We start from the raw sequence: 27,921 nt of genomic DNA, 5'->3' as shown, positions 1-27,921 counted from the left end.
TGTGAGTGTGTGTGTGTGTGAGAGAGAGAGAGAGAAAGAGAGAGAGAGAGAGAGAGAGAGAGGGACAGAGAGAGAGAGAGAGAGGTCCTCCATTCATCATTGATCCACTGCAGGACTGTGTTTCAGGGGGTGTGAATTATGGGCCCCTGCTGTCACTGTGCCTGCTCTGCGTTGGACATTTCACCTCGCCACTGTAAATTCAAAAACGGGATTACATTTTGCTGACTACTGATTTCAAGGCAGTAGCTTGACCAAGTGCAGACAACTGGCCGGTCCCCCCCGCACCCCACCCCACCCGGCAGAAGACTTAATACAGTCCGCAATTGCAGGATGTGGGATTTTGCAAAGGTCTGAACGAGGCTGTCGGGAAAGAAAACGTAATCTGGATCACAGAAAACCCTTATAGGTCTCTGTTTGCACATTTACGCTACGGACTCTTTCTCTCCAGGGGAGGTGGGGGGAACCGTCTTGTAGTTGACTGGGCGTTTTGGACGCGCTCGGTAAACGGTGATGCTACGGCGACGCGCAGGAACCGTAGAGGGGAAGAGACAGGTGAGGTGCGGCTGAGGAGCTGCTGTTCTTTCAGTGAGGCTTTGGATACCGAGAGCCGCCGTATCCATCCATCACCCTTGTCTCCGCGGAGAAGAAGAAAAGCGACCGGAGAGGGCGAGTTGGCGACTGGCACCTGCCTCAGCTTCCCTACCTGGCCATCTGGTGCGGTGAGTGTGCCAAATGGTGGGATTGAGTGATGGATATGTGTGAGGGAGATGAGGCTGGGGTGGGTGTGATGGGGTGAACAGGTATATACGGCATGTGCGCATTTTTATTACTGCCACCAAACGCGATGCTGCATTATTACTCCTCCGGGTTCGCCAGTAGATGGTCTGTTTGGCATCGTCTGGACCTTTTGTGGACATGAACCGCTCTTTGTGTCTGCTGCAAGTTTGGTGTTTTTATTTGAATAATCATGTGCATACATCTGTGCTGCATATCACTGCTTATCATCGCTCTTTCACGTGTTGCATTTGATCTTACAGTGCTTTATTATGTCACGTAGACTTGAAGTGATGCCTCAGCAGAATTAAAAAAAAAAAAAAAACGGAGCTCACAATACTTACACATTACAACACTGCATTCCAAGGACAAGCACAAAGCCTGATTGAAATTCCTCATTTAGATCACGACCTATGATCCAGGTCGTGGTCTAAATGAGGATTATTGCTTTCAGATGCTATGTTTAATGGCCCCCTGGTGTGAATTAATAACGTGTTCTTAGATATTTCCTTAAGGTTTCGTGTTAACAAGAGTAAAGGTCAGATGTGATGATTTGGAAGCTATAAAGTCAATTGATTATGTCATTACTCACTCACAGCAGAGTATTAGGAGTGGCATGATACATGAACAGAGCAGGCTGTTATTGGTACACAAAGAAAAGTCCAAATAAAGAAAAAGAAACAGACAGCTATTAGTAATTCAGAAGACTAGTCGACCTTAGAAAACTGCAGACTACTGAAATGAATATTCTAAAATATACCTTTTGTCCAGAATGTGTCCTTTACATTTACAGTAACTTCCCACCTAAATTGCCCATAACCACAGTACACACTCAACACCTCTACAGCCCAAGTTAAATGCTCACTCACTGCCGTCCCAGCTCTTACTGAGGTGATTTAGTAGTTATATGTAATTTATTGTTTACAACTTCATCCTTCACACTAAAAGCTATCGAGTTCCACAGAAGGACTATAACGGCTCCCAGCTGCTGCTGTTTATGTTTGTGTCTCTGTGTGAGTTGAAATGCAAAAAGAGATGGCTGGACACACAAAAAGATTTAAAAAAAAAAAAAAAAAAGAGAAGGAGGAGAGTGAGAGACAGTACAGACAGACAAATTGGGGGATACAAAGGATGAAGTGTGGCAGATAGTAATCTGGCATGTAGGCTACAGGGGGATAGGCAGAGGATGTAAACGACAGAAAAAGAAATGATGGAGCAGAGAGCAGAAAGAGCGAATGAGCATTGAGGGAGAGGGGCTGCAGACAGCAGTCTGAGCTGGGTGTGAATGGTCTCCCTGTTATCCCCCGCTGCCCCACACAGACAGCCACACAGCAGCCGTGCGAGCAGGTGCTAACCCCACCACACAGCAACCGCAGGGAACAACAGGTGCAGCCACTGTTTCTTCCAGCCCTCCCTTTTGGAAGGCAGTCTTCAACACCCGCCCATCCCAAACATACAGCTAACACCAAAGCCCCCTAACAACCGAAAACACCCACAGCTCACACTCTAAAGGCAACCAAATAGATACTTCAATCTACATTTAGGGCAAATAGCATGCAAAGCTCAGGCTTGAGTAATTCAATTATAAAATTAATTACGCTGCAAACAAAGTTGGAGCCTCTTGAAGCACTAAGGGCAGAGCAGGCTGCAGGTAGAAGTAATCTCAGAGAGCGCCTCAGGGTGTAACAACTGCCCACAGGGACATTTAATGAGCTCTATTGATCACATAGGACCGTATTCAATCACACATGCTAAGCCGCAAACAGAGCATCTCAAGCACGAAAAAGAAAAAAAATGAGACTGGATTGCAGCATAATACAGCCTACCCACAAAGAGAGTAAATCAACAGCAGATTAGTGTGTTGGGGTTGCTAAGGAGCATGTTTCTAGAAATGTGTAGAATGACAGTCTGAGAGCTTGTGTGTGTGTGTGTGTGTTAAACAGAGTGAGATGAAACAGACAGAAGATGTTGGAAGGAGAGAGATGTTACCTAACAGCTTCTCTGTTACTATCGCCAAGAGAATACGTCAAGCAATCGGCGACAAATTGCCTCTCTTTACCTCTGGTACACAGAGAGGAACATTGACTGACTCAAACACTCCTGGTTCTAACTCTGCTGGGCTCTAAGCTGCCAGTAAACCTGCCGTTTTTCTGTTTCTGCTTTGTAGCAGACAATGGAAATGACTTGTTTCTCTTCGCCCCAACCTGAGCTGTTTTCAAATCCAGGACACTGTTTCAGAGACACCTAAAGATTTTTATCCAAATAACAAAATGTTTATTGTAAATTTTTAACCTATACTCACTGTAGATCTCCATGTTTTCACTTAGTCTGGAGATATACCTGCCAAACACTGCACTGCTGATACATAAGGGAGGATCAGTTTACACTCTTAGTCTATGGTGTTTATATTAACTTTAATTAACTTCTAAAACTTGCTGTATCAACTCCCATCTGCAACAACAGTAACCACCCCTGTCTGCACCAGAAAGTAGACAGGATTATTCTCTAATCTGATCATAAAAATAAAGCAAAGTTATGACTAGTGTCAAGAGATTTGATGGAATGCTTATTTTCCTCAAAAGCCGCCAGATACAGTATATTTTGAGGTTCAAGTTTCACACAGAGCGTGGCGTTTATCTGGTGGTAGGGTTTGGTGAGATTCTTTAGAGCAAAATCAACACTTGAAAGGGGGAGTTCAAGTCCACAGACCCCAGGGTAAGAAGATCAGAAGGGCCTGGCTGGGCAGGCATCTGCCAGGTGACCTATTCCAGTGGGGTCCTCAGAGCACAGACCTTAGGGAGTCATTGTGCAGGATTAAGGGAGCCAGAGGGTCAGGAGTCATGCAGGCTCTACTTTCTTTACTTGTCAGAGACCAGCTCTTATCCTGTGACAGGTATTTAAAATAAACTCCCCTCATGCAAAACATTCCCCCAGTGTTGATGTGAGAGGCTTTCAGGAGCCTAACTGCGCCTTTTGGACAAGTTCTTCCAGATGTTTGAAAAGGAGAGGGCGAACATGATGGGTGCCACACAAGCAGAGGAGCTTTACCTGTCAAAAACTCTGCTGTAAATTGTCCATGGTGCCATAAACTTTGCACCACGAGATAAATGATGTTCAGGAGGCCAAGGTGGCTGCACCATGTGGATTTCATTGCTGTATCAGCCACATATACCATGTAATAATGCCTTGCAGTTGTTTTTGATGTAAAAATCCCTCATATGCTTTAAAGTAGCAATGCATCTTCAGTTTTATGACTTTCTGTCTTCACTGATTCCTCCCCTGAGGTGGAGGCTCTTTTTATGCACATTGTGTGGTCCCTGCACACACTGTAACATGCTGACATGTGTGTTCATTTTGCAATTTATTGTTCTACCCAATGTATCAACTTAACAATGTCTCCAATAATCTCACACCCAGGGATCAAGTATGTAATAGCATATGCATGATGGGTTAAGGTAGAAAGGTTCAGGGTACACATATTCATGTTTTATTTGTGTGTGCAGTAGTTTGCTTGTGTAATGGTTATGGGGAGTATCAGCCAGTCTGTCTGTCAAATGAAGTCATCTCTTTGCATGCAGCTGGTCCTCCCGTTTAACTGCCTGGCATTTCGCTTGTGAGTGATACCACAGCGGTTTCAACGTAGAAAGATAGAGGTAGTCTAATCTCTCACCATCTGTGATCTCATTTACATCACAAAATTGCAAAGTGAAAAAAATGACCATCCACTTCATGTTTTGGCTGAAGCACTCGCACACATCTGCGCACGCTCAAACAAAATAAGCAAATAACCAAGTAACCTTTTCTCAAATGCCACCTCTGAGGCACTTGACTTTTTACTTCTTTGCACAAAATGAATGGAAGTATATATATTTCTCAGGAGCCTGGTTTATCTTCACATATTTTGCCGCTTTTGTTGTCCAACAAATTCAGCAAGCACCTTAGCCAAAGGCAGGCTTTAGTTATGGCAGCTTAGCCAGAGGGATTTGGAAGACTTTTTTATTGGGAGATAAAGGCGCATCCAAGTCCTTTGTCTCCCAGCTACTCGAGATGGTTTTGTAGCCTGATGAAGCTTTGTTGTGGCTAATCTTTCTCTCCCCTTCATCCTGTCCTCTCCCACACCCATCCCTTCTTTGCAACAAACACAACTTTTCTCTTTTAATTATGGCTTTTCATCTGGGGCCCAGTCACAACTGAGAGGAGAGGAGCAAAGCATAGCAGAAACACAATTATACCTGTGAGGTGGAGAGTAGGCCTCTCAGGGGAGGTGTCGTCTCCACGTACGGGGTGTGTGTGTGTGTGCGCACCGTAGGTGTGTGCATGCATGCATGTGTCGCATGCCTACGCACACATGTCAATCCACACGCAGGTTCTTTGGCATTTTGATATCTGTTGTGTGCGGACCACCTATTGTGAGCTGTGATCCTCTTAGCAGGCCTCTGCCAAAAGAGCTATATTTACCCTTACTGGTGATCACAGCGCGCAGAACAACATGACGAGAATATGAGCTACCTTTCAGCTCGTGCCTCCTTCTACACCAGCATAAGAGAAGGTGCTAACAAGGTATGAGATAAATGGTAATGGCTGCCATGTTTAGGCATTAGCACAGCCTATTTAGCATAGTCTTTGTTGAAGTGGAAAAATAAAAGGCAGGGAAATGATGGACTGTGGTCAGTGACACATTGAAGGCTGACAAACCAAAAATATATTTAAAAAAAAAAAGATATTTATGGCTGGTTTCACAGTTTGTTTTCATTAAAAGGACACCAATTTTCAAGCAATAAGCTGATTCCCCTTTGTACTGCATTTTAGAAAAATCACAAATGTGAGCTTAAGACATGGTTAAGAAGAAGAAAAGATGCTCCCTAGAGACAGATGTCATGGACTACCTTGTACAGTACAAAGTGCACCATTAACACTGTGACAAAACAGAATAATAACTGTTTTAAAACAGGTGATATCATAGATCCCTTGTCATTGTTGTGTAATTAGACTGCGTCTTCATTGCCATCGTACGTACCCAGATTGTGCATGTGTTCAACTGTGTGTGTGTGTGTGTGTGTGTGTGTGTGTGTGTGTGCCCATCGTGTGTGTCTGAGTGTGTGCACTGCATACTCATGTGCTCGCCTCTAGCTCAGAGCTGTGCAGTGAATGTATATGTGCTTACTGCAGTCAAACTCTGGTTAGTAACGTTTGCCCTTGCTGCAGCTTTGTACAACACCATAAATGTGTGTGTGTGTGTGTGTGTGTTTGTGTGTGTGTGTGTGTTTGTGTGTGTCTGTGTTGTTTTCACGTGCATTTCTGTGCATTTCTGTCTCAGTGCAGCACCAGAAATACACACATTACCTGTTCTGTCGCTTTAAATGAGCTGTTTGTGAGCAAAGGGTTTGAATGCTTTGTGCCTACATTTCTGAACTGTGTGTTTATCCCACAGTATGTACACGTCCATTACCCATAAGCTGATAACTTACTGCATCCATAGACTACTGTGTGTCAGACACTAGCAGCAATTTGGCTTTGGGCAGAAGGCCTGATTGGGGAAGAAGTCTGAGGGGAGATGGAGCTCTCTCTGGCTGGACTCCAGCTCTGTCCATCCTATTTTAATTACCTATGGCACTCACCCAGGGGAATATCTCTCTCTTCCTCTCTGTCTCTGTGTCTTCTCTCTTCTCTTTTCCTTCATCTCACTTCTCTACCATCTCCTCTTTTCATCTCCCTCTTTCATTACTCATTCATTCTCACTATCGCTCTCTTCACTCTGTCTTTTTTCGTTCTCGCACATAACCTAACAACACACAGCTGCGTCAAAGGCCTTTGCAGAGGTAACCTTTGCATTAGCATATAAATGACCCTGTAGATTGAATAGTATTTTAGGATATTTAACAGCAAAAGACAGATTCCCTTAACTCTGATTAGACCTGCGCTGAAGAGACAGGCAGCCTCTTGAGGGAATATCGCCTCCACCTCGATAAGATAAAGACTTGACACAGTGATTCGGCTGTTGAAGAGAGCGGGATCGTGCGCGTCTGTGTGCACATTTTTCTTCTCCCTGTGTTTGTATATGAATGCATGTGAACAGGTCTGTGAATCTGAATAAATGTCCACCAATTCATTTCTCTTCACTCCAGCTTTAACACTATGTGGTTCTACCAGTGTTGCCACCCGTCATGGGAGAGTTGTAATAACATAAGTAATCATTCCCACTGCAGCCATATTGAACTCTGGTCAAAATCTGAAACCCCAGTGTGTGGAATTAACCAACATTTACCAACTGAGCTGGTAATCTTTAAAAAGCACCATAACATGACTGTGTGAAATTAAAAGGACAGGTTGACATTATGGGAAATATATTAATTTGCTTTCTTTCTGAGAGTTAGATGAGAGGATTGATACCACTCTCATACCTGTGCATTAACATGAAGCTACAGCCAACAGTCTGTTAACTTAGCTGAGCACAATAACTGAAAACAAGGGAAACAGCTAGCTTAGCTCTGACAAAACATTGACAGAGCAGGCACCCCCATAGTTGAATATTTGGAGTGTGTACCACATGGGCCTTAGGGCCCTAAGCAGCTGGTCCCTGGATCGACCCCTCAAAAAATGACACTAAACTAGGCTAAACTAAACTAAACTAAACTAGGCTAGCCAGCACTTCACACATTATATCTTGTTTTTTTTTTCAGTCCATTCAAAAAACAACAGTTTAATGTGGGGTTAGCATATGTGCCAGACTATTTCTTGGCTGGAACCATTTCCAGACAGCGACTCCACCAAGTCACTGCTCCCAGCCAAGAAACAGTCCAGCACATAACCCAGCATATAACTGGTTTTCTTTAGAAGTGCTGGTGGGAAGATTTTTTTTTAACTTTCTCTGTGCTAAGCTAAGCTAACTGGCTGCTAGCTGAAGCTTTATATTTAATGCACAGATGTGAGAGTGGTATCAGTCTTTTCATCTAACTCTCCACCAGAAAGCAAATAAGTTCATTTCCCTAAATGTCAAACTATTTGTATAAGAGGGAAGATAAATATGAGTTATGAGCTACCTACACTGTCATGGCTAAATAGTGGTAGGCTGGCAAGCCATCTTAAACATGTTCGTTAAAAACTGTGCCCTTCCGGATTCTTTAGATCTACGTGTTTATCATATTATTTGTAAAGTTGTTAAATACTGTTTTCTAAAAACTCAGACTTTATCAAAGTGAATAAGAGAATTCTCAACTTCTATCTTGAAATAAAATGAAAGTCAGCACAATTATTAATAACATTTCAGTCTCAGTTGCTTTTTCTTTTCTTTTCTCTGAGAAAGAAGTTCCGGCAGCAATCCCAAATCCAAGCTTTAAACATCTCTGAGATACCTCTGGTTGAAGTTAGTGATGCTCCTTTTATGTTTTCTGTGTTTTTAGTGTAGAGTCGGTGAAATAAGTGGCAATATTAGTTCTATATCCAGTTATTTTGTGTGAAATGCATCGTGGTACATCAAAGACTATAGCTGGGCATCACATCGATTCAGTACTTTAATTTGGGAACTCTTGGCAACTTTGTTGTAAAGCCTGAGACACCTGAGAGTAACAACTTGGAGGTGTTGATGGAAAAGCTACAAGAGATATATTTTGTGGAGTCATACAAAGTTTATCTGAACTTTTACAACCGTATTAATGTTATCTGGAATGAAAAACATTCTGAAATCTCTCAGGGTTACATTTTGTTCACGCTTTTTTCCATTTTCAGTGAAAATCAGTTTTAAGTCTATTAATGAAGCTGTAGTGCTCGCAGGGTGGAGTACTGAAGTGTGAAGGTGACCCACTTCTCCCAGTTTAGCCTGTGTCTCTGTCTCTACCCTCAGGCCATCTTGCTTTATTCCGGGCTTTAACCTGCATACTGTCCTCAAGGAGCAAGCGTGTTACAAATGAGAAGAGGGTGTAAAGGATCTTGTTTCAGCCGAGTCTTCATGATGATATATATCTTTTTTTTAAATCCCGCTTTGACTTTCCTGATCCGTCTTTTTTTCTGTTGTAAATCAACTTGTCATAATAATCCAGCAGAGGAAGTCTGAGTGCTGCATTAGGAAAAAGCATTTTAACAAAAAGAAAGTTATCTTGTCGTGTACTTCTCTTCGTTCAAAATCAAGTTTGTGTCATCACATCCTACCTTGTCTGTCCAGTGATGAGTCTGAATGGTTTTACACAAACACAGAACAATGATCACACAGCTAGCTCACTCAGACTGGTGGATTCAGCTGAAACATTACACTGATGAAGTGGAAATCCCATGAAAATAGGCTCAGCAGTAAGCATCTTTTCCAAGTCAATGTGCAATAAACGCATTGTTGTGTTTTCAAAGAATATTTTCCACTGTTGACCTATTGATTTCAATTGAGCTATACTGTCTTGCCAGGGTGTGGATAATGTGGAGACAAAATGCTTGCAGATCCCCCATCCCCCTCTTTGCCGAGAGAGAGGGGACCCCCACCTCCTTATATCTGTGGCCATGTATGTGTTCATGAACGCTCAAATGAATGTACACGCATCTGGGTTACTGCCTAAGTGTATGCATCACTGTGTGAGTCTGTGTGTGTACGTGTGCATGTATGCTCACACGTATGTATGTATTAGAGGGCGAACCCGCCCTCCTCGCTTTTACATCTACTGCAATAGAACATCTCTGCCTGGCTTTGCTATTGGTTGCTACGGTAACAAAGGCACAGAGTGGAGTGGCTGCAGCAGCTAAACAGAGAGCGAGAGACACAGGGAAAGACAGAGAGAGAGGGAGAGAGATTTCGCCTGTAGACCTAATCACAACGACAGATTCATTGCAACGCATCAGAAAACACAGTTCAGATACAGTGACAAGTGAAATGTCAACGCCACAGAGAGATGGGTTTAGATTTTTACTCGCACCATTTTCTGTCACACACATGCATACACACTAATGTATCAAAGGATTAATTAACTGGGTGCAACACAGGTCAAGGCTCAGGCATTTTGACAATGGCAGCTTGCGTGGCGCAGCGGTGGCGTAGGGTTTGGTTGGCTGTGTGTTCGTGCCTTCAGACAGACTGCTGAGGCCGTTTGTATTTATGCCTCAGTGTTTCCTCATGGTCAGTAAATGCTCCTCAGTGTGAATAGGGATGGTGCTCTTTATTCTGTCTCTGTTTTGCAGGATGAGAGTGTATTGATCTTGCTGAGCAGCGTTAATCGTTGAAATGCTTAATGCAAATATTAAAATATGTCATATCATTGGTAAATATTAAATAGATAATCATTCACATTGTTTGCTGACCTACTGGGGTTTTTTTGGAAATTCCCAGCATGCTGCTCACCCCCTGTCATTCCTGTCAGATCAGCTTTGGCAGGTGAACAACACCCCAATGGAGAAAATGACTGCATGAAATGGAGCTCAGTCTTGGGCAATGAGGATAAAACATATGGACAAACTGATAAGAGGTGAGAGCAGGTGATTATGCTTCTTCAGATGACCTGCTGATTGGTTAATGATGTGAGTGTTAGCAGGTGATTTGCTAATGGGCTGCCTGATGAGGCCAGATTACACTGCGTGGCTGTCGTCGTCATTACATGCATCCCATGATAATTGTGTCAGTGTCACACCATTTAATCCCATTTCACCAACATGATCTGACACAACTAGCATAACACCCTTTCTTCCCTCCACTCGCTCGTCTTTCATCCCTTGATTTCCTGATGCTCATTCTGTCACCAGCAGTCTGTGTTTTTTTTTATAGTTTGATGAGCTAGAAGTCTGCAGCAGGCGGTATCTCTCTGCCTGTTTTTTTGTCTTTTACTCAAGCTATCTGTGTCTTTTATCTTTCATCCTCTCCCTTCTGTCTCGGCTCAGCAGGGAAAACTTAGAATGCTTGATAACCAAACGTCAAAGCGCTGCCCTGAACCTCTTTTTATAGCCCAGAGCGTTAAAAATACTGCCTTTGTCAGGGCACTGTCCAGTAGCACAGCTCTAATATGCTGGCCTTGGCCCAGATCTGATGGTTTATCTTATGGATCAATAACCTTAATCAATATGCACTCTAATGAGGAGGCTTCATCAATGATTGGCCGTAGGGTTTTAGTATGTTTCATCTCTAGTTTGTGTGTGTGTGTGTGGGGTGTGGGGTGTGGGGGGGTGTGTGGGGTGTGTGTGTGTGTGTGTGTGTGTGTGTGTTTGGGGGGGGGGGGGGTCCAGCCAGCCTTTTTTTATTGCTCTGTTTTTTCTGTCCTTATTCATAGGCATTCAGCAGATTCACCAGACATATGTCATATACTGTTATTTTCAGCATAAGTTACACAGTTGCAATTTTATATAAATGTATTTTTCTGTTTGCACACAGGTTTTCATCACAGATATCTGTAAATGAAGAGATAAAATATCAGTGTTTTAGGAATATAAAAAATATGTTAATGGTTTATATAATTTTTAAAGAGTTCACATTAATGTATTTGATGCTCCTGGTATTATTTTTGTTGTACTTAAGTATCTATATAACTTTTTGATAGTGAGAGAGATATGCTGTGGGCTACAACTTGGAACCCCCCTTTTTTAGCCTATATTTATTTCTGTTTTGGCTGTAGTATACTTGGCAACATTAAACATATGCTGAATTAGCTATTAGCTGTTCTTTTTTGTTGTACACCCATTAATGTACAGAAAACCCTCGCCACATTACTTCGAAACTGAAAAAAAAAATTCTCATGCAATTTCATATAGTTAATCATATAGTTTTTCACTGATTTCTAAGCAGATTTTTATAGCCATTTATCACATATAGATACTGATATCCTCAAAAAGTGTCTGTCACACTGAATGTAAAAATATGAGTATCATATCTGTGTGTTCAGATTCGACTGAGTTAAAACTCAGCTAAATTCTTTAGCAAACCGCATCACTCAGTGACAAGCAATTAATGTGACAAAGCTAGTCTGTAACCAAATGATGGCTAATCTCACTATAAACACACTTTATTTAATTCCATCTATCCTCTCAGTCCAGACAAGGAAGCAGAATTTCATTTTAGGTTTAAGCATCAAATTTGGATCCTCCTCATGAAATGGCCATAATGAAATGAGGTTGACCCTAAACCTGACTCAATCAGTTCTACTCTAGGGAATCCCAACAGAGAGTCAGATGAAACAAACCTTCCACCCCCCCTTTCCAGGCTCTTCCAATGTGTCTGATGAGGAGAAAGCTTAGAGATGTCAAACCTGCAATCTCTGGGCTAGAATTTCATTTGAAGTGGCCCCCAGTGAATAGTCTGCAACCCACATTGCCTCACTGATGTCTTCAAACAGCTTGTCACTCAAACTCATACACAGTCTGAAGTGTTGGCAACACAGGTGAATGTGGTTATTTATATGAGTGTGTGTGTTACATCTGGTTGCATATGTGTGCTTCAAAAAAACAGATGTCATCACCTTAGCAACAAAAACATCTACATTTCAACCTGGTGTTCTATCTCTGACAACAGTCGTAGGGTTTTTATCCTGGAACAGACAAGCTGAGAGATAGAAAGAAAGAGAAATGAAGGGAGGAGGTAGATGATGAGGGTAGAGAGATCGGTGATGAAAAGAAATAAGCGGGGGTGGGGGGGAAATCTGAAACATGGCACTCAGGCTGCTTTGATGGGAACAGCATTCATATTGCTCACATCTTTTTCTTCTATTTCTAACCATTCTTTTCATTTGTGTTCCACAAAAACCTGAATACTCCACCTCCTTTTGCTCTCCTAATTTGTCCTGTCTTCTCTTTTCTTCACTTTATATCTCCTCTTCCCTTTCAAAGTATTCTCACATCAAAGACAGTTCATTTGGCCACGCAAGCTGTGTAGCTGAGCCACAGGCGTTTTGAGTAAACGCATGGAAAAGTTTCAACATTTAAACATGTGTTTGATCGCGCAGCTGCCGCAACTTATGTGTGGCAGTAACTTATGTGCAGCAGTATTATTCCACTGCTTTGGTTTTATAGGTGAAAGAGATGCTGTTGTATAGAATAAGGCCTTTTTTTTGACATTTTGACCCCTTTACGTTGGTTTTTGGCCCCACTAGCAATATGGCTCCTGTGGATGGCAATGACTGTTGGTTGGTCCACCACTTCAGTCCAAATATCTCAACAGGTACTGGATGAATTTCTATTGAATTGTATACATTCACTGTCCCCAGATGATGAATCCTTGTGACTTAGTTTTTTTGTTGCTTACTTTACCATCAGATCAAAATTTTCTGTTTCTTTGGTTTATGACCAAATACTCTCAAAATGAATAACGTTCCCATCAGCCGTAGCTGTAGTTTGTGTTTAGCACTAATTAGCAAATGTTAGCATGCTAACCCAAACTAAGATCATAAATATGGTCAGCATGATACCTGCTAAACATCAGCATGCACTGGCATTGTGCGCATATTAACATACTGGTGTTTGCATTTAGCTCTGCCTAAGTATAGCTTCACAGATCTACTAGAGTAACTGTGGACTCTTGTTTTGTTTGTGTGTGTGTGTGAGTATGCATATCTCACACACTATGACCCTTTCGTGGCCTCTTAGCTTTTTAAAGGCCAAAATCAGTTTCCTCCCTTTTTCCTTGCTCATGATTTAGGGCATTTTTGACTTTTGACCTTTAGACAGACATTGTCCAGCTTACCCGAGTCACTCCCTTCATCTCTCCTTTTTCTGCTCTCACTCTGATCTATAAAGACCAGCTCCTTCCTCTTTTGTGTCTAATTACCAGTAATATAGCCTCCATATGTCTGTATAGAAACACAATTAGTGAAAGGAACATTATCACCCAACGTGGCTTTGTAATCCTGTGACTGTTTTGTCTCTCGTTGTGTTATATGGCTGTGAGAATCCCCTTCAATTCAAACTGTTTGACAATGGAGTGACATTTCTGACAATAGATCCCCATTACACCACTAAAGCAGACAATAGAAACACATTAGCTCCCTGCTGAAGCCAGGTTGGTGGCAGCAGTCACCCTGCTGCACTGCTGACCCTGTCCTCACATGCACATGCACACACACACACACACACACACACACACACACACACACACACACACACACAGGAACCTGTTGGAATTCCTCTATTCTGAGAAACCTATCAAAATGTCAACACACACTTACATGCACCCTCACCTGTGCACAAACACACACATAGACATATACAGTGCACAACAATGAAAATTTTCTCTCCCATCTCTCTTTGTTAACAGTGCATGTGTGCTGCTGCCATGGCGACCGTGGCTCCTCCCCTCACATTTCTTCTCCTGCTGCTTCAACTGGCTGATGGCTCATTCCCAGAGGAGCCCAGTCCTCTCAGCTATGTCCCCGTGGAGGGTATGTGTCCTTCCCGCTGTACGTGTGTGTGCGTATGAGTGTATGCATGTGTGTGCATGAGTGTAGGCGTAGCATTGATGAATGGCTCCATGGTAGATGGGGAAATTTGGAGGTCAAGGGTCAGAGCCTTGGTGTGGAGCTGCTTTCCTGGGTTTTTAGCCATGCTAGCAGTGTGGTTCTCTGCCTCAGAGAGACTTCACTCCATCTCTCTTCGGCAGTATAGTACATTAATAAATATGAGAGAGAAAGATATAAAGAAAGAAAGATTGTTATAGATGTTAAGAGCTGCTGGGAGCTGAAAAAATGAGAGACAGTTTGGATGGGGTGATACAGAAGACAAGTGAGAAGGCTGAGGGGTAGAAGAGAGAAGGGGAGGAGACAGGTGGAGATGGATCGCTACGTCCTCTCTCCCTCCCCTGCAGTCAAGGACAATGAGACATTTTCCCAATCTGTCTCCTGATGATGAGGGCTCCCTGTGGAGAATGTTGTCCTCCTCTTCAAAACTTTCTCATAGTCTGATACTGACACTTTCTCTCCTCACCTCGTACTCTCCCATTTAACTGAAATGTAGGGAGGAGATGCAGGAAATGCCCTTTTTTTCCACAATGAAATAATAACAGTAATAATTACACACAGTTTTCTCATTACGGAGCTGAATGCATCAAGAGCAGCAAAAACACTAAGAGGGTAAAAGTGTTTCAGTCTGCTGCAACTGCCGCACCATTCGTCTCTGCCTATTATCTTTGTTTTCCTTAACAAAAGCATCAAGAATGAGTGAAGACACTATTAAAGAGAAGGTTACAGAGGCCATTTTATGGCCTGCCAGGGTTCTTTGGGTAAATATAGATGGAAAAAGTGTTCCCTCTGTCCTCAGCTGTCAAAGTATCCTTGAGCAAGAGACTTAATTTCTAGATGTTTTAGTGAGCACTTCATCTCTCGTGTCTGTCTGTGCATTCACGTCAGTGGTGAGGAGGTATCCGGTGTTCCTGGGCAGAGCTCACCGTTCAGCTCAGAGACAGGAGCTGCACATCCAGACGGTCCTCCAAGTCAACCGCACGCTCTACATAGGAGCCAGGTAACCAACGGCAACCGCCTCCAACTGTGCGTTACTGACGTGTTCACATTAATATCCTTTCGGTTTCATTTGATGCCACAGCTTCCATCTGCTGTCACTCTGCAGAGGACATTTTCAGTTTGTTCTAGAGTGAGGTTGTATTCAATCTTTGTTTGCTAAATGTCAAGTGAAAGCTGTTTGTTCACATTACATGGAAAATAAAAATAGCCTCATACCAGTGTTGGGCAAATCACTGTTTGTGGGCCAAATCTGGCCTTCCAGCAAAAATATCTGGAACATTTTCACTTTTATAGCTTACATGAAATCTCCTTCAGATAACGATGTAAATACAACGCTCATCCAAATCCCAATAAATATGACCTTGTAACATTTAATGGTACTGCCCAAACATGAGGAGAGAAGCTTGCAAACCTAGACCACAGTGCCTGGTGCACTAATAAACTTACTAAATGAACAACACAAATAAATATTTCACAATAATCCGCCTCAATCGAATGAAACATTTCACAATGTAGACACTGTTTTAATGCTGTGGCTTTGACCAGAACATATTTATGTCACAAAAAAACACAAACAGGTGGCATTCTAACAGGCATGCTAATAAAAAAAAGAAATTTTAAGGCAACAACAGCGGTACTTTTATTCAGCCATAAAATGAAGCAGGCCACTGTTTAGTCCAACACAGATGATACATTCACATATATGGGTAATTTTTTTTGCCAAAAGAGTATTAAAATAAACCTCTTCTCTGTTAGTCCTCAATTACTAATGAGAGAAATGACATCTGCTGTTGGATAAAATCCTAAAACAAAGAGTTTGTAAATCAGTTTTATTCTGAAATGAGTTAAAAGAAATAAACAAAGAAGATATATTTAAAACATGAGGGTCTGCTTTTTCACCACATCCCCTTTGAGCAATCTTGAAAAAGCAATGGCTTATTATTGGCACCTTATGCACTGTTTGTATTGTTGTTGTTGATGTTAAATATCTCACTAATATTTTAGTATTATATTGGGACAGATGTGATGTGTGCTTTCATGCTTTTTTAGAGATGATTTGTACAGAGTGGAGCTGGATAACATGGCAGGTGATGAGATGTTCTACAGCAAGGTAAGACTCATTTTCTGGCACACACACAAAACCGAACACACACTGTTAACTGACACACATGGCAAGCCTTTCCTGACTGTGGTTTATTCCTTCTTTTTGTTCCAGAAACGGACATGGGAATCCAATAAGAATGACATTCGAGTGTGCCGGATGAAGGGCAAACATGAGGTATAAGTGCATGCTCGCTACACGCTTACTTTGAGATCCACTCATACATGCTTCAACGCTATGTAGACTATCACATGCATGGACAGACACAACAGCTGTTGGAGAAACCTTATTTCCTGTGGGTGCACCTGCGTACGGTATTTACACAAATTTGATCTTGTTGATACAGAATCAGCACATCACGTAATCATGCTAGCTCAGTGAAACGTTACCCAGGCCAGAAGCTGTCCGCGAAGCTTGAAAAGCCATTTTCCTGCACACCTGCAATGTGCCAATTTTCCTCACATATCTCATTCATAGCCTGTGGGTAAGCCGACAATTATGTTTGTATATAAAGTGATGGCTGACAGTGTTCTGAGATATGAAGGGCATGTGATCAAATCTACAAAAGAGAAAGATTTGAAGGGATGGTAGCCTGGTTGACAGGGTGAAACCTAAAATATAAGCTTTATTGTATAGCTGTAGCAGTGCCACCAGCAAAATCCAATTTGGGATGAAAAAAAAGGGGTGGAGAAAGAAAAAGAGGCAATGGGAAACATTATAGAGCAAACTGAGCAGAGAGAGTGACACAGCCTCAGGGAGGAAGCAGTAATTGAAATCATTTGAGGAAGGGAGGTAAAGGTAGGGATGGGATGTGTGTAGGAAAAAATGGGGGAAGAGACACATAAGAAGGATAAGACAGCTACCAGGTTGTAAGAAAGAGGCGGCGAGACAACAAAAGGAAAAGATGTGTTGCTGCAAAGAACGCGGATGAAGGAGGAAGAGATTTTGGAATGAGAAAAGGGGATTGAAGCTATGAGAGAGTGAGAGGAGGAGGACAAAAGACTGAAAGGTGAACAATATTAGCTCAAGTCCTCTAACTCAGATGAAGAGATCAAATCATAAAGCTTGTGGCAAACGACTATTGATGTCACCGTGATTCATTTGGCATACAGTGCTGCAGTTATTAGACCAATCCTGTTCTGTTCTGACAATCTAAGAATAGACCTTTTCACAGCACGGTAGACCTTTTCACTTATTATAGCAAGAAATTATTTACCAGTATTATCAAGAAAAAAAAATCCACATTTGAAAGGCAAATCTGTTCAGTCTCATTTAAACTAAAATTTTGGACAGAAGTAATGGCAGTACTCATTAGCCTCTGCACTTCAAACACACACTGAAATACTATTAGCACTATAGTGGATTAGTGTGTGCAGTCCAATGCCAAGTGAGAGCACTGTTTGTTAGCATTTTGGCAAACAAGAAAATAATGTACAAAGAGAGTTTTATGCTAACGACTCTGCTGTCTCAGTCATAACTTAACAATTTAATACAGGTAGATTTTATTGGTTTTACCTTCATCTGATAGCATTTTAAGACACTATCACAAAGGGACCAAAGGGATACCAGTGTCATCAGGTTTCAGATTCACTGGTAGCAGCTTTAAACTTGAGTTCAATCAGCAGTTTTCACTTTGAGGGCTGCTACAAAGCTCCCGTCCCATTGTTCTTCCAGATGGAGTGCAGTTGAGGGTGTTATTGCCTCGGAGGATTGTTTCAAGCTGCATTCTTCATACTTCTCCTCGCTCTCACTAGTAGTTTTGAGCTTAGCTTCAGTTCAAAACCGTCTTTTTCACCACGCCCTGCACCTTGTGATTATCTCCTCCTCTTTAATAGTTTCCTTTAGTGAGTGTGTGTGTGTGTTTTTTGTTTTTTCTACAGGGAGAGTGCCGTAATTTCATCAAGGTTCTGCTCAGCCAGCATGGTGGCCTGTTTGTATGTGGAACAAACGCCTTCAACCCACTGTGTGCCAACTACACTGTTAGTATCTATCTCTCTGTCAGCTGGTCATTCTCTGTGTGTCTGCCAGCCTGTTTATCTATGTAATTTGTTTTTTTCCTGTTGCAGAGAGACACTCTAGAAATGGTGGGAGAACCTGTCAGTGGGATGGCACGGTGCCCATATGACCCACGACATGCCAATGTGGCTTTATTTGCAGGTAGCGGTCTTAAGTTTTCACACTGAAGCTGAGGAATTCAGACTTTTCTAGCAGACATCAGACTCCAGACATTGAAACGTCTGTGCCCTTGTGTTTACCTTTACAAATGATTTATAGTCAGACCTCTCACTGCGTTGCTTGTTTGGTTTTAATCTTCCTGACCTTGTGCTATCTCTTCGTCTGTATCTCACCCTTCTTCTTCTTCTTAATCTCTTCTTTCCTCTCTTTCTTTCTCTCTCTCTCTCTCTCTCCCTGTGTACATCTCTCTCTCTCTCAGATGGAAGTCTCTTTACCGGTACTGTGACAGACTTCCTGGCCATCGATGCGGTGATCTATCGAAGCCTCGGAGACAGCCCCGCCCTCCGCACAGTGAAACACGATTCCAAATGGTTCAGAGGTACTTTTAGAAACAAGACGTATTAAAAATGTCCCTCTAGAGCCAGACACCTTTCAACAGACAATCAGAAAGCAAATAACAGAAAAACCATCACCATTACCTTCAGTATAGTTAACTAAAAGAAAATTGATCCTCGGTGGCTGTCTTCTCATGAGTGGCTGAAGATGGTGAATAAGATTATCTTTTTTTTGGGGGGGGGGGGGCTTAATAATAAGCTACATTCAGCCAAACCAGACATGATTGGGCCCATATTTCATAGATTTATGTTATTAAGTGGAGTACCCTCAGACAGAGTGATGTATTGAGGTTAGTTAGACTCCACAGATTCACGGTTTTAACAAGCCTCCAACTGAACAGCAGAGCCTGTTTTTCCATGGAGGAGAAAACAAGCCGGGGCAGGTCAAAGCTGGAACAGTGCCGGATGAATAAATGATAAATAATATGTATCCTCTTGTCCGTGATGATATATTAAACAGGACATGAATATTTAATGAGTGAGGCTGGTGGACAGCGGTGGTCCATGTTGATGTGACTGTTATTACAGAGCTGTGTCAGGGACCACGGAGCATTACGTTTGGCGTCGGGCACTGCGTCGCTGCTGTTCCGTAGCGTGACAGTGTGTGTGTTTGTCTCACACTGTTTCTCTCATGTTGTTTTTCAGAGCCTTACTTTGTGAGCGCCATGGAGTGGGGGCCTCATATTTATTTCTTCTTCAGAGAGATGGCCATGGAGTTTCATCATCTTGAGAAGGTGCTCTCTTACTTCCTCCCCTATCTTCTTCTATCCCTCCGTTTTACTAAACCTCTCTCGCTTTATTCTAGGTGATGGTGTCCCGTGTGGCTCGTGTGTGTAAGGCAGACCTGGGGGGCTCTCAGCGTGTCCTTGAGAAACAGTGGACCACGTTTCTAAAGGCACGGCTCAACTGCTCCGTCCCGGGAGACTCTCACTTCTACTTCAACCTCCTGCACGCCACAAGCGAAATCATCCACATGCAGGGACGAGACGTCATCCTCGGTCTCTTCTCCACGCCACCAAACAGGTACAGAGACTGGCACGGCGTCCACACACACAAGCCAAAATGCTATTTATTCCTCATCACTGTCTCCTTTCCCTTGTCTCCCGTAGCATCCCCGGCTCTGCAGTGTGTGTGTTCGACATGCAGCAGCTCGCTCATGTGTTTGAGGGCCGGTTTAAAGAGCAGAAATCCCCGGAGTCTATTTGGACTCCTGTACCGGATGAAGCGGTGCCTAAACCGAGGTACTGTAATGCAAAGCGCAGAACTTCAGGAGAATACTGCAGTGCTGCTATCCTGAGCATCTGTCTCACATATAGTCTACTTACTCCCCTGCTATAAGCTCCCACTGTCAATCACACCTCAACATCGCTGCTATTCAGCAAATATTCTAATACAGCCTTCAGCAGCTGAGAAAAAAAACAACTCCTCCGGCTCTTTTCTTCTTGCTCTCTCTGGAATTCTATCTCTCTCTTTCCTATCTATCTATTCATCAGCGCTCACTCTTTCTTTTTGTTTCTTTCTCTGTCTGCAGACCAGGGGGATGTGCAGTGCAGGGATCCAGATTTAGCTCCTCTACCACGCTGCCAGACGAGGTGCTGAACTTCGTGAAAACCCACCCGCTGATGGACGAGACCGTTCCACTACTGGGACACAGACCCTGGGTGGTCAAGACCATGGGGCGGTACGCAGAGCGACTATGTAGAACTTTTTGAAAATAGCAAGCATGAACATGAATCCTATCCTACAGGGAGGATAGGAAATATACTTTACTGACCTACTCTGTTGATCTTTACATCTAGGTACCAGCTGACAGCCATGGTGGTGGACACAGAGGCTGGTCCCCATAAGAACCGTACTGTCTTGTTCCTGGGCTCCACCAGAGGAACCATCCTCAAGTTCCTAATGGTTCCCACAGGAGATTCTGTGTCTCACAGCAGTGTGTTTCTGGAGGAGGTGGAGGGATTTAACCCAGAGAAGTGAGTAGGAGCCAAGAGATCCTCGTCCTTGATCTTCAGTTTATGAATTATACATTTTGGCATATTGCTTCAGGTGGATCAGGTCTCATGTTGCACGCCTCCACTTGATAACTGGAGATCAGCAGTACTTTTCACCCTGGAACTGTCTTCAATTAAGCTTTTATGATAACGATTTTAAATAATTGATTTTTACATTTTTTAAAGTGCAGCTTCTAGTACAAGATTATTCTGTGTTTTTGTTTTTACCATATCTCTAACAGGTATACTCACATATATAATTAAAGGGATTGATTTTAAGGTTGCATCTCAAAGTAATTTCACTATCTGCTGCTTAATTATTGTCCTGTGTATTACAGTAAAATGGTGGCACGTAGTGTGGTAGTGGCTTTATCCACTGGCAGATAACTCAGAAGAGTGTTTTTTTTTTTTTTCAACTGGATAAAGCTCGAGTCTGCTGATGTTGTGACTGTTGTGTGAGGGTTAGGGCGCAGGGCTGTCTGTCTTGGAGTACCAACAGATGAGGCCTTTGACCCTGTCGCAGATTTATTTGAGGCCAAAAAGAGAACACTGACCTCCTCCCGCCGGCTCTTTACCCTCTGCCTCCCATCCTCACACCACCATGTCTTCCCCTCTCCAGGTGTGGCGAGGACTCTCCTCAGGCCCGTCAGCTCTTGTCTCTCTCTTTGGACCGCATCAGCCACACTCTGCTGCTGGCCTTCCCCTCCTGCCTGGTCCGAGTGCCCACGTCTCGCTGCCACCTGCACTCTCGCTGCATGAAGTGAGTGACATGTTTTGTCTTTAAGAGTATTTCCATTCCCTCAAGGTGTCTTCTGCAGATAATTAAGTCAGTTCAAATCTAGCAGTGGCCATTAGCCAAGGTAGTAGTTACCGGCCAACTTTAGTTTTGTCTCTGCTTTCTCGCTCCCCTTCACTGTAGTCATCCCAATAAAATCTGCAGTTCTGTTTTAGTTTCAGTCAGCAGGAGATGGATGACATGTGTGTTTGTCAAACTGTAGCTAACACATTTGGTTTAATATTTATTTTGGGAGAGTTTGTTTTTCTCTGAAATAACTTAACGCAAGAAACTTCAAGACTGTGATTCATTCTAAATACCAAACAGGAATTTTGTTTATTACTGCACACATGGGGAGGATGTGCTGAAGTAGGACACCGCGCTGTGAACCTGATTATGAGCCGCCATATATCACACTAAGACGCAGGAAACTGTTTGCAAGTAGCAACTTTATACAATATGTGTGACTGCTGTGTTTGACAATGAATACCAGATGAAGATTTATCAGTTCACTGATTCTCAGCATAAGACAAGTATAATATTACAGAGCATATGACTAATATATCTCATTAGTCCACAGGAACAAACAGTAATTCATACTTTAGGATTATAATAGTCCACTATACTCAGCAATGTGCCTTGTTAGCCAACAAGCCAGTAAGATTCCTTCCCCTTTGCTCCCTTGTTTGAAAGGTAACTTTCTCCAAAGTTTCCCAGGGAATGTTTCCTGTCAAAGTGGTCAAAATGTCTGCTGTGAGAATAAGGGCAGAACTCAGCGATTCTTAACTTTTTGTTTTCATTGGTGTGTGTGTGTGTGTGTGTCCAGGAGCTGTCTAGCCTCCAGGGATCCTTACTGTGGCTGGACCAGAGGCAGCACCTGCTCCTTCCTGAGACCAGGCACAAGGTGATGACAACACACATACTATTTTCTACCTCTGCAGACCTGCTGTCTGCAAAGTCACTGGTTCTGTGGAGACGCAGTCCTGTATGTTGTACATGGAAATGTCTGGGAGCTAAACTAATGTGGAATCAGAATTTCATCGTATCACATAAAATGCAGAGAATGGATTCCATAAAACGGTGGCAGAGTCACACATCTTTTAAACGTCAGACTTTTCTAGTAAGTGGACAATGACACAGTTAGACAGTAAATGAAGTCAGTCTGTGTTCAGCATCTGCATCAAATGTAAACATTAATGTTTGGTATCGTATCCATACTTCCAGCTCCTATCACAACCTGTATAGCTGACCCTGACCTCTGACCAGCAATGAAGCAGAGAGAGAAAATCAATAGTGTATCCCATTACACTGGATGACACATCAATATGTGTCATATCAATTTAATTGATCGATACCAACAAATGTCTGTATTCATGAGCAAAAGTGAGCATTCTAAGAAAACTATTTTTGCACTGATGAGTTATTTTCAATCAGGCTGAGTGTGCATAGTGATTTACGAGCACCATAATGATTTGTTTACTACTATTTTTATATGAGGTGACATACTAAAGTCTCTGATGTGTCAATGTGTGATCTCTTTGTGGCTGCAGGCTGCCTTTTCAACAAGATGTGGAATATGGAAACACCACCTCCCATCTAGGAGACTGTGATGGTAGGTTGCAGCACTATGACATGGATGCTTCTGGCTGTGTACAGTGGACTGAGGCGAGGCTCCGCCTAGTGGCTCAATCCCTCATTACACCTGTCTACTTGTCACTGAACATTTTGTTCTGGAAAAAAAATACTACCAAGTGGGAGAATATTTGTGATCATTTCTGTAATCTAGCACATTTTAATTATCTGAGGTGAATTTGATCCTCCCCTCCCCAGCTCAGGTAGATCCATTCAACCCTTATATTATCAATATGAAGTGTTTTGGCATCTTTGTGAGAGCCAAATCAGGTGGGAGTTGAAGTGGGATTTTGGTTTCAGCTGCACTTCCTACAGGTCAAAATGCTCCCTGTGTGAGACAGTTTAATTAGGGAGGATGTGAAAGAGGAGTAACTGCTGGTAGACAATACAACAGGATGGGAAATATAGCATCCCCCTGCATGATGGCTTTGTTCTCCGAACATCTGAGAGAGGAATGACTGAGGGTAGCCGGTAAGCAAGCTGGAAATAGCTTAGCAGAAAATACTGATGTCACTTCTGTTGAGAGGCTCAGATGTCACTGCGGCAGCGCAACACAGAGGGCCTCTTTGAACCTCCCTCTGAAATTCACAAAGTCAACGGAAACCAAAAAAAAAAAGAGTCATTTCCTCTCCAGCAGATTCTTTCGGAACTGTCCTGCCTGTTTTAGCCCAGTTTCAAAGTCATAAAATCCATTTAGCCGGATCTGAATTTCCAAAAAGAAAAGAGTTCCGAGCCTCCATCGTGCTCGTTTGTTTCAAACTGATATACGGGTTTAGGTCTAGATTTTTCATCCTGCTCTTAGAAAGCGATAACAGCAGAAAGTCAGAGATGCCAGGCTGCGGACCTGACAGACTCTAATCCGAGCGGTGAAAGCGTAGGAGAGGCCAGAGAGAGACGGGCATGTGCTGCTGTGTCTGCAGATGGGAGTGATTAGAGCTGGGTGGAAACACTGAGGTAATGGTATGCTGTGAATGGGAGGGAGACTCTCCGACCAGGCTGCAGGGATGGAAAGTGTGAGGAGAGGAGAGTCAGCTGCTGTGGTCTGAGCTGTGCTGATGACAAGTGCAGGCCTCTCTGAACCTGGAGCCTGTGGAGCCTCAAGGCCAGGCTGGAGAGAAGCTGCTTTAAAACATAATCACCTGAGAAAATAATCGTGTACAGCTGAACATGATGATCACCACTTATGAGTGTTATTGTAGTTATTGATTTATTATGATATATTATATCTTGTGAGGGGAAAAGAACTGAGTAGAAGTAGCAGAATAGCACTATATGTAATAATAATAGTAATTTTAAACTGTACCCTGTGGACAGACATTGAGAGAGGATGTCCATTGCACTGTTCTACTAGATGTCATCTTCATAATTGTGTCTCTTATTCTTCAGGAATTCTGCAGCAGAGTTTGCTGATTGAACCGGAGAGCCTCGTCTCTCTTAACCTGCTTGTGGCGTCTGCAGTCTCTGCGTTCACCATCGGGGCGGCGCTCTCCGGCCTCGCCGTGTGCTGGATCATGGCCCACAAGCCCGCCAACCGCCGCCACGCCAGCACCACCCAGTCCTCTATCCAGCGACGCGAAAGAGGCCTGCTGAGTAACGGCGGCGGGATGGGAGGCTCCGTGCTGAGCGTAACACGGCAGGGAGGCGGGGAGCGCCCCTGCTCTCAGGGCGGGGAGACCCTCTTCGTCATGCCCAATGGCTGGGTGAAATCAGGAGAGCTCGACCCAGGTTTCCTCCCCACCCCGGAGCACACGCCCCAGCAGAAACGCAGAGGCCTGCGACTGTCTGACTCCAATTCCGGAGGTTGGGACACCAGCCAGACGTACCTGGGGGGAGGCTCCGTGGGTCTGGGTTCACCCTGCCGCATGCCCCCCTCTGTCTACCTGACCACCAGACTGTTCCAGCAGGGGGGCGGCGGGAGACACGGGGGCGAGGGCCGCGGGAACGACACGCCACGCCAGCACTACGTCTGCCTGAGCAAGCAAGAAAAAGGAGGGAAAGGGACACCCAAAGCCCCGCTCAGGAAGTCTGCAGGAGAATATGTATACCCCATGACCCCCCAGGACTCGCCCGAGCGTCGGAGGGTGGTCTCGGCACCCAGCGCCCCCGTTGAGTATGGCGAGCCGCTGCCTTTGCGTTGGCCGGCCCAGGAAGGATACATCCTCAGCAGCCACGGCATGGTACCTGTCCCCCTGCCTCCCCCCTCCATCCCTGCTCCCAGCAGCCAGGCATATGTGTCCCAGCAGCATACCCCCGGGCTGAGCAGGGCTCTGCTGAGAGGGGCCCTGGAGCGAGGGGAGCTGGGCGAGCTGGTGGATCTCAGCCAACTGATGAGTAAGAAGAACTGCAGTGATAGGACTCAGACTGGCCAGTGACTGTTGAGGAAATGAAGGGGACGGGAGTTTCTCCATGTTTGGAGCTCTCTGTTTCATTTACTTAGATCTCTCTTTCCTCTCATTCTGCCTATCCCTCTCTCTCTTCTCTAAATCTTTTTTCCGTTGTCATTCAGTCCCTCTGATCTCCTCTGTCAGTCTCTCAGGCAGCCCCCCCGTCCCCCCTCTCCTCCACACACACAAACACACACCCACCCCCCCTCCCCATTCCACCCCCTGATGAGTCTCCCCTTATGACTGGCTGCTGGGTCTGCCACTCATATCCTGGCTCGCACTAATTGGTCCGATGGACTGAGGTTGTTGCTGTGTCTGCATTGCAGAGTTGCCTCTCTCTCTCTCTCTCTCTCTCTCTCCCCTGCCACTGAGCAGCATCAGGAAGAGAGAGGAGAGAGGATGGAGAGGAAAGAAAGAAAGAAAGCAGAATGGGGGGCAGAGAGGATGTGGACAGAGATGGACACAGCACTTAGAGGCTGCCTTCTCTGTACAGATTAACTGAGGCTGCAGAGCCAGTCAAGCACTGTGCTGCAGGAGCGGGATGCTTTCTCCCTCTTGGATAACATTAACAAGCCTGCCACCCATCTGTTCCCGACTATAGTACCTGTTGGTCTGATTGCCAACTAGGTACTTGAAGTGAAATTGCAAATTTTGAGCACCGTAAATGGATACCTTTCTGAATATATGAAGCTCTAGATGACTCGTCAGACAGAAACTGAAGTCATTCTGACTGTAAACACGAATCTAATGGATGATGAGGCGACACCAGCTCCCTCTCTCCGACTCTATTTCTCTCTCTTTCTCCCTGCTTCACACTTACAGCAGGTGCATACATGTACAGCATTTGTACAGGTGGGTATTTAGTATTCCGTGTATATGAAAGGAAAGACGCGTGCGCCAAATGCCTCTAACCTGTCTCACAGGGATATGGGACCATAACTCACATCTTTGGAGGGCAGGAGTGCAGGACTGAAATGTCAGCAGTATTTCTGCCAACCGCATGCTCTCTGTAATGACGGCATCTCGGCTGTCCATCGCTATGTTTGTTTGCCTCCCTCCTCACCATGTACTCTTTAATGACTAATAATTCCATGAGCATGCCGGGAGGAGTTTCACCACAACACTGGACTGAAGGACAGAAAGAAAGGAGGGAAGAGAGAGAGAGGAGTTTTAGATAGGTTTGAGTAAATGTACAGCAATATATGAACACCTTGTCCTTCACTGTCACCTTAAGGTTTTTCCACACACACACACACACACACACATTCATTAATGCTGCATTACAGAACACAGTCTGGTTTTATTGGGCAAAATTCCCCCTTAAGCCCACAGTGGGTCAAGGTCCCACAGACATGATACAGAATAAAGTGACAGTTACAGCGGTGATGATTGAAACCTCTGGCTCAACTCAGAGGCAACGGGGGTAATGGAAATGTTCCCTGCAGGCAAATGGGACCATATATTCAGCACATCAAAGTGTCCAGTTCTATGAAATGGTCGGCATTTAGATCAACACAACATGGTTTGAGTGTGTTAGCGAGGAGATGGGAGTCATAAAAAGAGAGAGAGAAGATAAAGAAGACAAAAGCAGAAATGAAAGGCGACTTAATGAAATGAAATGAAGCGCAACAACAACAACCGCGGAAAACAATGAGAATATGGTTTGTTGTAGCCGACCAGAGGACCTGATTTTCACTCTGAGTCAAAGTCAGTAGAGTGAACGCTTGTTTGTGGCTGATCTTGTAGTGAGCAGCAATATATGGTTTATCTGTACATAGTAAACTTTAATTTAGATAAAAATGATAATGTAAGACAAACAGTAACTCCAAAAAATAAAAATAAAAAATATCAGGCATTAGCTTGCAAACAAAAATAAACATTTGTCATGTCATTATAACTATTAATGTATGGAAAATCTGTTTTCATGTAAGTTTCATATCGAACCTGCTCCAAGATTGAAATCACAGAGACACTAATTATTACCAGTGTCTTTTCTTAAAATTACATCTGTATGCCAAACCCAACTTATGAATGATTTACTGATGCCTGATTACTGAAGCAAAAAAACTGAGACAAACTTGTTTTAAAGTGCCATGAAGACGACCAGTTCAGTCAGCAGTGCACCTGTTTCATGTACTGTGGTGTCGGAGAACTCAGTTATTGCGGTACACTTGTGATATGTATGCCTTTGACCTTACGTGCTGAATGTTTTACTTTTTTTAAGATCATTTTGATGTTGGCTTGTACTGTTGAAATCATTTTTTTCCAGCTCCCTCTGTCAGATG

General features: G+C 43.6%; 1 protein-coding gene across 1 annotated transcript; it reads left to right on the top strand.

Annotated features, from left to right (window-relative positions):
• The first annotated feature begins 54 nt into the window (after window positions 1-54).
• On the top strand, window positions 55-27,513 carry LOC108883616 (semaphorin-6B). The gene is made up of 17 exons (XM_018676957.2): window positions 55-719; window positions 13,982-14,105; window positions 15,069-15,180; window positions 16,230-16,290; window positions 16,396-16,458; window positions 18,162-18,260; window positions 18,348-18,438; window positions 18,716-18,835; window positions 19,497-19,585; window positions 19,657-19,874; window positions 19,961-20,092; window positions 20,383-20,532; window positions 20,651-20,827; window positions 21,465-21,605; window positions 22,447-22,524; window positions 23,171-23,232; window positions 24,639-27,513. The coding sequence occupies exons 2-17, from the start codon at window positions 13,985-13,987 to the stop codon at window positions 25,622-25,624; spliced, it is 2,700 nt and encodes an 899-aa protein (XP_018532473.1). The 5' UTR covers window positions 55-719; window positions 13,982-13,984; the 3' UTR covers window positions 25,625-27,513.
• Window positions 27,514-27,921: the final 408 nt, after the last annotated feature.

The sequence above is a fragment of the Lates calcarifer genome, linkage group LG4 (genome assembly GCF_001640805.2).
Source record: "Lates calcarifer isolate ASB-BC8 linkage group LG4, TLL_Latcal_v3, whole genome shotgun sequence".
Lineage (NCBI taxonomy): Eukaryota > Metazoa > Chordata > Actinopteri > Centropomidae > Lates > Lates calcarifer.
This window is presented reverse-complemented; position numbering and strand designations above follow the sequence as displayed.